General features: G+C 42.7%; 1 protein-coding gene across 1 annotated transcript in view; it reads right to left on the bottom strand.

Moving 5' to 3' along the window:
• LOC129832971 (signal transducer and activator of transcription 5B-like) overlaps positions 1-10,937 on the bottom strand; it is a 113,969-nt gene extending 103,032 nt beyond the window's left edge. The window contains exon 1 of the mRNA XM_055897141.1: positions 10,688-10,937. Coding sequence (XP_055753116.1) covers positions 10,688-10,723 — 36 coding nt within the window. The 5' untranslated portion in view covers positions 10,724-10,937. The remainder of the gene's footprint in view (positions 1-10,687) is intronic.
• Between the last annotated feature and the right edge of the window lie 1,297 nt (positions 10,938-12,234).

Below are 12,234 nucleotides of genomic sequence, written 5' to 3'. Positions count from 1 at the left end.
CTATGGCTTGCTCTGAGCGGCATGTAAGTGATATTGATATTTGCTAACATATGAACAAATTCTGCCATCCAGCATAACGTGACCTGCAGCAAATTGGACCTCCTGTAGAGTTTATCAAACATTACAGTTCAAACGCCTTCTTTCATATCCCCCGGTGCCAACCCAGCATGAGGTGAGCATGCCTTATGAAGATTGGGTAGCTTTTAATTAATTACTTTGAAAATTATATGTTGGGCTGGACGAAATGATATCAGAGTCATATGATATCACAATAATTGAAACGATTACAATATTCTGTAAATAGGGCCTCCTGAGTTGCGCAGCGGTCTAGGGTTCTGCATCACAGTGCTTGAGGCGTCACTACAGACCCGGGTTCGATCCCAGGCTGTGTCGCAGCCGGCCGCGACCGGGAGACCCATGAGGTGGCGCACAATTGGCCCAGCGTCGTCCAGATTAGGGGAGGGTTTGGCTGGCTGGGTTGTCCTTGTCTCATCGTGCTCTAGTGACTCCTTGTGGTGGGCCGGGCACATGCACGCTGACTTCGGTTGCCAGCTGTACAGTGTTTCCTCCGACACATTGGTGCGACTGTCTTCCGGGTTAAGCGAGCAGTGTGTCAAGGAGCAGAGCGGCTTGGCAGGGTCGTGTTTCGGAGGAGACATGGCTCTCGACCTTCACCTCTCCCGAGTCCATACGGGAGTTGCAGCGATGGGACAAGACTGTAAATACAATTGGATATCACGAAAAAGGGATAGAAAGAACCCCAAAAATAAATAAAGAATATACTGTGAATGCTATGGGAATGCAAATGAGCATTGGTTCAGCTTCAATGTGAAAATGCCTGCTCCTGTTTAGAGTCTATTGAATGTAACTCTGGTGAAGTGGTTGAGCATTTTACTCATGTGTGTTGTTTACTTTACAGAAAGGAACTGAGAATAGGTTGAAATTGTGGTTTCCAACGATTTGCATACAATTTGCATATTGCAACAAGGATAGACAACACCAGTTATCCCCCAACCCCAATACAATGCCAATGGACATTTAAGAAGGAATTAACCAGAAATAAAAGTTAATTAAGTAAGGTACATCCAAAGACCATTACATTTAACAAATACATAACCCAGTCAGAAACTCGGAATCACAGCAAAAACAAAAATATCCACAGGCGACATTTGAGGAAAAACGTGATGCTCATAGCCACATGCCCCTCCCTAATTTGCATGCTACCTTCCCATGGCTGGCTGAGAGCGACGGCTGAGAGGGACCTTCTTCGAGAGCGCTGGTAATTTCTTGTGCGTCATGAAGATAATATCCGGAGGCCTTATCACGCGTCTCAGTATCTGGTGCGCAACATAGAAGAAGGGAGAAATCTTTCAAATACATATATTTTTACGGTCTATCAGAGAAATACTGTGAATGAGAGAGCAAAAGTGAAAGAGGGAGAGAGAGAGAGATAGAGAGAGATACGTTGCACTGGCACATGAAGACCAGCAGGAGTGATCCAACTCTATGGGTATTGATGACTATGTGGACCATCTTAATCATTTTAAAAGGAAGGATTTTAGTTGGATGATAAATCACTTGTTAACAATGTAGCCCATTTAGTGTTACTAGATACAAACTTCAGAGTAATGTAATGTAGCTGTCAACCGTGACCCAGGCTACATGATGTATTTGACAGACCGATCAGTCTTGCCTAGGCAAGAGGCTGAGAGCTCTGGAGGTCATGTGACTATAGGATTAGTTTGAGCCCAACTGAAAGGGGCGGGGTTAGTGGGGGTAGAGGTTAGCGTGAGCCTTGCTTTCACCACCACATGCTTTCTCATAGACCCAGGCTCCTCCCCTACTACAGTATCTCTTTCCCTTTAACTGTCTTTCTCTCTTCCTCCCTTCCTCCTCTCTCTGCTTGAAAACATTTTCAACCCGTTTCACGCTCACCATGGTGAGGTTTAATCTCTGCTTGGACTGGACAACACACTGTTACTCAGCTAAAGGCAGAGAGAGAGAAGAGAATGTAAAAAGAAACCAATCAACACCGTGGCCATATGAAAAAGGCCATGCCACACACTGAGGTACTCATTGGCTGTGTTTGAGATCATTAACACCGTGATGTATCATGGGTAAATCGTGACTGACTGATCTACAACTAAGATTGAGTCGTTTTTTTAGATGCACAGGGATTTGAAAATCAGTCGGTCTCGACTCGCCTTTAAAGTCGGCTTCAATGTTGAACACGCCCACTTCCTTGTAGCCTACATGACACTGCCCTCTGATTGGGCAACACTTCCTCATGCTCAAATAGGAACCCCCTCTTAGTCCTCATCTAAGATTTGATGATCCTACCCCAATAACAGCCTTTATGATTTTCAATGGTCAAACATGGACAATTTGAACCTCCTATCAACACCTCCTCCACCTTTTCCCTTTTCTTCCTCCCTCCCTCCTCCAGCGGCGTGTATTCATAGACGCCAAGAGATGCCACACCCCCCCTCCATCTTCGGTCTCTCTGTGTTTCAGCATTTTCCCTGAATATGTGTAGGCCATCTATCTGATGCTGTCTGGTTTAAAAGAGTATGACATTGTTTCCTCCCGTAGAATTGAAAGCAAGGGAAGCCAGCGAGCATTTGGCTTCCCTTGATAAAGAATAAAATAATCATAGCCAATCGGCATTGAGATAAACTGAGTGAGATCAACTGTGAATGGTCCTGGCGCGCCAAAAAAAAGTGTCAAGGGAGGGAAGCCAGTTTGGATTTAGCTTCACACCAATCACATCACATCCGAAGCAACATGTAATTTACAGTAAAACAAATCTTGTTGTCATTGTTCTCCGGTGGCTAGCTAGCTAAAATCGGCCCTTTTCTAAATTAGCCAAGGATGGAGAAAGGGATTTGGACTTGTGGTTTGACTTAATTCTCCGTACTGGACAATGATTATAACAGCGATTCTGATCTAACCATACATTGTGCCCCTGGACTGAGAGGATGAAAGTTCAATATGTAGCTAGATGTAGTACGCTAATGTTAACTAGCTGGCCTGGTGCATCGTTGGCCATGAAAGGAAGTTAGACTAGCAAGCAAGCATTTTAGCCAGGTAGCATACGACAACAAAAACTAAAAGTGTGTACTGTATAATAGAGTCATGAAAGAGACTAAATTATTTTTGGTATCTTAGTTATCACTGTCTGTATTAAGACTAAACAGAGGTGATTTGATGATGTTGAAATATTGAACTGGTGCTGGAATATTGGAGGCACCTCCTGTTTTCTTTGTGACTTGAAGTAACTCTCCATGCTTCTAAATCCATAGTTGTTTAGTAGTTCAAAAATGTCGGAAACAATAACTTGCCTGACCTTGATGTAGGTCATGTAACTGTTTGTTACACGCAATATGCTTTGTGGACACCAGACAGATGTTGCTCTCCGGTTTTGTGATGAAACAAAGGTGTGGTTGAATTTATTCTGCCACTGTCTTTTTATTGTCTCGACTTTATGCCTATATATCACAGTGGCAAGGCATATGAAGTAAGAGGTTATAGAGCAAACAACGCAATTATCACAACACATAGGTTGTAAAATGGCTTTTTAACCTGGGTTGGATAGCTTCCTTTCCTCAACTGTATGAGATCATCTGGGACTGTGTGACTCCTGACTCAAAGCATTCTGACAGGACAAGGGATTAATGACTGATAACCAAGCCAGGAACTTTTCCCAAATACAGTATACACCATTAAGATTATGATTAAGATTATTAATAACAATAATCTTCATAATAATTACAGATTGTATTTGTATAGTGCTTTTCATTACAGCAATGACAGGTGCTGTTAGATTACAATATAATTTTTCTGACTGTTTGGAAGTGTAAACACTAAATAAATTAGAAGTAATAGCAGTCTGTTCTAACAAAAAGAACATGTAAAGCCTTCATTACAGCATAGCAAAGATCAAAAAGCAGAATCTGGGAATTTGCTTCATCTGACATTTTGCCGTTGCATGAGGCTTGGTGGTCACGGAATTAGTAGGCTATTAAACAAACAAACACTCAAACAGGCTAACAGAAGCTAAATCTGTCATATTTCTGTAGATATACTGTGCCTTCAGAAAGTATTCAGACTCCTTGACTTTTTCCACATTACGTTACAGCCTTATTCAAAAATGTATTTAAAAAAAAATGTATCTGAAAAATCTAATACCCCATAGTGAAAAAGAAAAATAAGTGTTTTAGAAATGTTTGCTAATTTATTGGAACCCCTGTATTTGGGGAATTTCTCCCATTCTTCCCTGCCGACCTCTAAAGTTCTGTCAGGTTGGATGGGGAGCGTTGCTGAACAGCTATTTTCAGGTCTCTCCGGAGATGTTCGATCGGGTTCAAGTACGGGCTCTGGCTGGGCCACTCAAGGACATTCAGAGACTTGTCCCGAAGCCACTCCTGTGTTGTCTTGGCTGTGTGCTTAGGTTCGTTGTCCTGTTGGAAGGTGAACCTTTGCCCCAGTCTGAGGTCCTGAGAGCTCTGGAGCAGGTTTTCATCAAGGATCTCTCTGTACTTTGCTCTGTTCATTATTGCCTCGATCCTGACTAGTCTCCCAGTCCTTGCCCCTGAAAATGGTGCCAGGTTTCCTCCAGACGTGACGCTTGGCATTCAGGCCAAAGAGTTTAATCTTGGTTTCATCAGACCAGAGAAACTTGTTTCTAATGGTCTGAGAGTCCTTTAGGTGCCTTTTGGCAAACTCCTAGCGGGCTGTCATGTGCCTTTTACGGAGGAGTGGCTTCCGTCTAGCCACTCTACCATAAAGGCCTGATTGGTGGAGTGCTGCAGAGATGGTTGTCCTTCTGGAAGGTTCTCCCATCTCCACAGGGGAACTCTAGAGCTCTGTCAGATTGATCATCGGGTTCTTGGTCATCTCTCTGACCAAGGCCCTTCTCCCCCGATTGCTCAGTTTGGCCGGGCAGGAATAGTCTAGGAATAGTCCTGGTGGTTCCAAACTTCTTCCATTTAAGAATGATGGAGGCCACTGTGTTCTTGGGGACCATCAATGCTGCAGAACTTTTTTGGTACCCTTCCCCAGATCTGTGCCTCGACACAATCCTGTCTCGGAGCTCTACAGACAATTCCTTCGACCTCATGGCTTGGTTTTTGCTCTGACATGCACTGTCAACTGTGGGACCTTATATAGACAGGTGCGTGCCTTTCCAAATCATGTCCAATCATTTGAATTTACTACTGGTGGACTCCAATGAAGTTGCGGAAACAGCTCAGGGATGATCGATGGAAACAGGATGCACCTGAGCTCAATTTCGAGTCTCATAGCAAAGGGTCTGAATACTTATGTAAATAAGGTATTTCTGTTTTTGAATTTTCCTAAAAACCTGTTTTCGCTTTGCCATTATGGGATATTGTGTGTAGATTGCTTATAGGGAAAAATATATTGAATCCGTTTTAGAACAAGGCTGTAACATAACAGAATGCTGAAAAAGTCAAGGGGTCTGAATACTTTCCGAAGGCACTGTTTATGGATGCTTTATAAAGCCAGGCACATTTAAGTTAGGCTATTGATTATAGGCCAAACGAAGTTGGGATTTCCTCGCTACTCAATTTTCTTTGACAATTAGGCTAAGGCAAGGGCCGTTTCCTCGTCTCTGCTGCTGCCTCCGCCGCATTGTTCTCAATCCCAATATGCTGTTCAACTTTGCTATTATGCACTTAGCAACCGTACCCAACATTTGTTATAAAATAATATTAGATATATTAGTGTTGCACCATTATTTTTTACATAATACAAGCATATACAATATCAGTATCACATGTCTTAGAGTGATGGACTATGCCAACCCTGTGGCCTCCGCAGTGGATTAGTCCACTGAGACAGGTGCCAATCAGACAGGTGTCTTGTGCACCATGATTTATTTTTACGACTGCCTGACTCAAGAAATCTCAGCCGACCAACAGCCTATTGACCAAACAATCGACTAAATGGGGCCAACGCTAAAATATGTACAATATGTACAGAGCTCTCTACCTATGCGACCTCACAGCGCCATGGAAACCACAGAATTATAATGTGTTACATCCATGAATTCATCACAGGCATGCATGGAATACTTCAACTACCCATCCCTTTTCACCAGCATCACAACAACCCCCCCATGCACCAAAACCTCTCATCTTCCTCTTTCCTCCAGCCCTTCCAGTAAAGACTCATCAGGTCAGTATCTCTGCCATGGCTTGCCTGGTAGCAGGGAAAGAGATAATGTGGGGGAACCCTGGCTAAGCACACGGACATGCTGTGACCACATGGCCTGCCCTGTCTGTTGAGAGACGGGATCCTTAAGCATAGGGTTTCCCCTGTTCCCCTGCTGTTCCTGGAGTTGTCTCTCTGTGTCTGTTTCTGCTCCCTCCCTGCCTAGGACAGGTTGTGCTGTCCAACCCATGTGTGCCTGGCATGCCAACTGTCCGCGCCAGCCAGACCCAAAACGACCTCTGAAACGTTGTCTTGGCAGTGGAGACGGCCAGTTACATAGTCCAGTTGAATTAACCGTGTGGGCTCCCCAGGCAGCACTTCCCATAATGTCAAGTGGGTCAGGGTTAAGTAGTGCAAACAATCCTTGATGGTTTACCATAACGTTTTTTTATCATTGATGTCTGACCTAGTGCTTATTTATTTTAGAGAGGAAAAACACATCCTAAATTGTGCAGATGAAGCTGGGCAGACAATCCATTAAGGAAAATCTACAGGACCTAGTACCACAAATACTTTGCAGGCATCAGGGCAGAAAGCCCAATACAGTGATACAGCAGAACTTATAAGCAGCCAAAGAGCAAATGGAACAGAGCCAGAAACCTTTCAAAAATCCAATCTAAGTAATAAAACATATATAGAGCCAAAGTCAACAGTATTTTTTTCAAAAGTCCTCATCTGCTAAAGGGCATGCAGCCCCAGGGAGAAGTAGTAGATAGCAGTGAACATGGTATGACAGGAGCACTCGGGTCAGGAACATCATTACAGCACGCATCCTTCTTTCAATCTCTACTTCAAACCAAACAGGCAAGTTGACCCGATGTTGAGTACCCAACTAGTCAGAGAGCCCTGGATGGTGGAAAGGTGGTGGAGGAATAAGGACTGGTTGTGGGTGGTGGAGGAATAAGGAGTGGTTGTGGGTGGTGGAGGAATAAGGAGTGGTTGTGGGTGGTGGAGGAATAAGGAGTGGTTGTGGGTGGTGGGGGAATACTGGGTGTTTGTGGGTGGTGGAGGAATAAGGAGTGGTTGTGGAGGAATAAGGAGTGTTTGTGGGTGGAGGAGGAATAAGGAGTGGTTTTGGGTGGTGGAGGAATAAGGAGTGGTTGTGGGTGGTGGGGGAATAAGGAGTGTTTGTGGGTGGTGGGGGAATAAGGAGTGGTTTTGGGTGGTGGAGGAATAAGGAGTGTTTGTGGGTGGTGGGGGAATAAGGAGTGTTTGTGGGTGGTGGAGGAATAAGGAGTGTTTGTGGGTGGTGGAGGAATAAGGAGTGTTTGTGGGTGGTGGGGGAATAAGGAGTGGTTTTGGGTGGTGGAGGAATAAGGAGTGGTTGTGGGTGGTGGAGGAATAAGGAGTGTTTGTGGGTGGTGGGGGAATAAGGAGTGTTTGTGGGTGGTGGGGGAATAAGGAGTGGTTTTGGGTGGTGGAGGAATAAGGAGTGGTTGTTGGTAATGGAGGAATAAGGAGTGGTTGTGGGTGTTGAAGGGAGGAATAAGGAGTGGTTGTGGGTGGTGAATTGTCAGGGGAAGGTACATTATGATGTGGAGGAGATATGGGTCAGAGAATTCAGCTAGATTAGGGGTATTCAACTGGGGATCCTTCTTTTAATGAATATTACAAATGAACATCACTAGCAACAACAGAATAAACAAATGTTTATGTCAACTTGATTTCTGAACTCCTAATATTTAGCTAATCACAGTAATTGGAGCTAATTACACTCACTGGAGTATCTGACATAGACTGAAAAAAGCAGGTAAGGCTGCTGGTAAGCATTCTTGACTTGGACATTAGTTTTTGCCAACACATGGCTAACCTTTGTTTAACCAGCTAAACAGCTTCTACTAGCAAAAATGTGTTTGGAGATACCTTTCCAGCTAATAGGCTATGTTAGAGTTCACACTTCCTCTTCCAATTATAACTAGCCTGACTACCCATCCACATCACTTCGGCCAAACACCACACCCACTACCATTTCTTCTCCACCACGAATGTATGGAGCGATCGATAGAACAGCAGAGTTAAATTCAGAATGAGTCGTCAGGCAAAACTATAACCGCAGGGGGTCAGAAAAATAAAAACATCTACCAAATCAATTAACTTTCAAGGGGTGGTGGGCTGGGTCAAGGAAGTCTGGGAGTGCACCTGACTGTTACCCCTGGTTAGCAAATCAAAGCATCCTGACCTGTGCTGCTGTCAGTTGGTGTGTGTATCATGTCATTATAACATGAAAGAGGTAGGATACACAGGGACAAGGAAGGGAGCAATCAAACTGCAGCGCAGGAAGTAATGACTTTCTTTATCTGAGATTCTTTAAACAAACATCAACGTCCATACTCGGTGTGGTTGTAACGCACACACACGCGGACACACACACACGCGGACACACACACACACACACACGCACACACACACACACACACACAAATCTTATCACCACTCAAAGCTCGCAGTGACATTGACATTTTAGTCATCAACACATCAACATTTTAGGGGGTATTTCCTTTATACATAGACCTGTCTGTGCTTGTAAGGTTGAGCTATATGACAGTCTTGTCATACAGTATAACGTCAATGTATGTGGTGACATTTCAGTTAAACACCAACAACTACGTTTCCAATTGCATACCTTTGCATGTGAGTCACACAGTGTACTATTCTGGAACATGTCCATCTCTTCAGTGACAACAACCAGAACCACACAGCACTGCTTTCAGTGGCATTTGAATGCAAACACTTCAGTGGCTTCTGTGACATTAATTAGGGAAAGGTAAAGGGGATACCTGGTCAGTTGCACAACTGAATGTATTCAACCGAAATGTGCCTTCCGTATTTAACCGACATCCACGGCATCGATACTGTGATGGTGCTTCTTCTAACCCCAATAGCAACAAATGTGATGGAAAACAAGTGAACGAGCTCCCTTTATAACACAGTGTGAATCAATTAATCTCAGGTTAGTTGAAGCCAATTGCGCACAAAATATGTTGAGCTCATTTCTCACGAGAGGAATAAGAAAGCAAACAGAATGATAGTTTTGGTACTAAAGGACCAACAATACTAATTAAATGTGATGAGATTCACCCGCTCAGAGTGATTACTCATACAGCAGGTGTTTGTTATTTGTTTTCATGTTTGTTTTCATTGTTATGACGACTGACCACATTTTACACAGCATCCTGTGTGGCCATTTTGTTATAAAACAAGTAAAACACTACCTGACACATATCAATGAGGGATTGGGAGATTAATAGGACAACTAGATGATGTGGCTTGTTTTATTCCAGATTGAATTATGAATCATTGACATAAAGCGTCTTAAATTAAATCCATTGTTTGTGTTCCAAACACCCATGTTTACTAAGTTGTGGTAAGGAGGCTTGGAGAACAACTGGCATAAAACACTCAAATAAACAGGAGCAGAGAGAACGTCACATCTTGACTGCATCACCTGACCAATAGCCAGGCTGCCTTGCTCTCGACGTGCATGAAGATAAACATTGGGATACTTTGCCAGCATATCAACACCAAATAAAACGTCTGTAGCCAATATGGCCTACAGTAGCAATTGTGTTATTGTGTACAGTTGTGTATTATCACATGGTTGTTAACAGTTTGTCAAATTATTCCTTAATTGAAAAACGGTACGCGCCCAGTTTCACCAGCAAACTTGGACAAAATAAAAAACCTCTCCGAGAAATATTCTGCCAAATAATCTCCACAAACACTTTAGAGTGGATTATTACTCAGTTTTTTGTTGCACTGATCATGTATTTATCTAGTTCTTATCTAAATTCGAAAGTTACCTAACTAACACAGATGTGCAATACAAGTTGAACTTTCACCTGTTAGGCTACAACACAACTTCTTGAGAGGAGTTCCGCACGCACATTCATTATACCATGATATGCGCCGTGCGCTGGCTAACGGTTTGATAGAATAAACTCACATTCCAATTTGCGTTTGACTTAGGCTACACGCTTTTCAATGATTCCGTATAACATTTGTTATAGCCTACATGCAAATGATGTTAATAATATAGCCTTTAAGATGTTATGTTAAAAACATTGTGCAATGTTGAAGCAAAATAAATGATCTAGCGTATTCGAGTTCTCGCTTGACTCCCAGGAGGGGGTTGGACCCAGCCTGTTGATTCAATATATATATATATATATATATATATATAGGAGAAAGGGTCAAAAAACACCAATAACAAAGTAAATATTATATTAACAATATACTCAATCAACTGGAAAAATATATATGTGTAGCTTCACATGTGGTATTGTCGGTGACATTATAACCACGCTTGGCTAGCGTAAAAGACGACAGATCCGCACAACTCTAACCATAGTTTGTTTACAAAGCGCTGTCAGAACATTCTTTCGCAATAGAAACCGTCTGCACGAAATATGCTTCTCCAAAATCTTCTCGAAGCTGACATAGTTAACAAACCTACCTTGACGGGACGATCAAATGAGTTGTCTTTTTGCATAAAAGTAAGGGAAAGCTCCGCAACGTACGTACGACCCAGAAAAGGAACCTCTCCCGTCTCTTTCTAACTGTTCGCTACGCAGTTTTTTTCATTCTCTCTCTCTCTCGTGTCTTTCGCTTGCTCTCCCCTCTATGATCGGTCAAGTGCTATCCGGGATCCTTGGGACGTCCATATCCTAAACCCTAACCTTAACCTATACTAACTACCCTTACTCAAACATCTAACATAACCCTAACCTTTGCCCTTACCTTAACCATTTTAAATGGTTAAGGGGGGGGGGGGGGGGGGGGGGGGGCGACTTCCCAAGGATCCCGGATAGCAGAAACGGTCTATGTTCTCTCCCTCTCTAACCGCCCACTTCCGGGGTTTTCTGTTTGACAGGCGAATATTGTCATATGAAAACATGAACATGTGCAATATATTGTCCCTACTTCAGTAAGTTCATTTACCAGCATAATATAGCCTAACCTAACAAATGTAAGGCAATTAAATGATCAAATTATCCAATTCTGTATTGATGATGAAATAACAACAATAATAATAATAAATAGATGGAGACATAGTTTATTCTTATTTTCCTACATATTATCATGTTATATTCTATTGTTATTTTCATCATTCGAAGTAGTCTTGTAGTAACTGAAGTAGCCTTTGTAAGAGCAATGTGATCTATTTCTAAATAGCACTACAGTACATATGTGTAGTCAGTACATAGACTATTGACGAACCACATAACAGGTGTTCACAAGAATAGGCCAACATGTGCACATGTTTCCTTCAATGTGTCTCAATGGGAAGAAAGTGGAGAAAACCAATGGGAATTTGAAGAGATGGAGAAGCCCAGCTCTAGGAAGCAGCAAGGCCAAGTGAGAAACTTTTCTCAGATTTGTAGGCCTTTGTACCCTCTTTGTTCTGCTATGCACTCATATAGCCACTGACAGACAGACCATCAACACATAGCTAAGGGTCTGTCAGGTCAGATGGAAAATAGCATCTATTTTAGACGTACTTTGTTTGTGAACAAAATAGGCAGTGGCTTTTGTCTCATTTGACTAAAAGCAGAGCACTTTCTAGTCAAATGCAAGGTGGAGTGAATGAAAGATTAAATGAAAGTGATTCATCTTTTGCTAGGTCCTTGCAGGCAGTAGATTTAAGCACAGCATCCTTCTCCCTGCACATGAATATGTTTAAGCTGCAGACAGCACCAGAGCCCGATAGGTGTTAGCAGAGAGAGGGTGTGTGTGTCACTTCCCAGAGGGAGTCTTTTTCTCTGCCCTTTCCAACTGTAAATAAGTTGAATGGTCAAATCTGTGCTACACGCTATTCACACAGATTTACAGATCCACACACACCAACTGCAAAAAAAATCCTGTATGGTAGATTACAAAAACCTTTTCGATTGACTAAAACATCCCGTTGTTATTAGTCCTCAACGTGATCATGTATTGATATGACCATCATGGATACTCAAACTTTAAAATGCTGTGCATTGTAATATTGACATACTCTCT

The sequence above is a fragment of the Salvelinus fontinalis genome, chromosome 34, assembly GCF_029448725.1.
Source record: "Salvelinus fontinalis isolate EN_2023a chromosome 34, ASM2944872v1, whole genome shotgun sequence".
Taxonomy (NCBI): domain Eukaryota; kingdom Metazoa; phylum Chordata; class Actinopteri; order Salmoniformes; family Salmonidae; genus Salvelinus; species Salvelinus fontinalis.
This window is presented reverse-complemented; position numbering and strand designations above follow the sequence as displayed.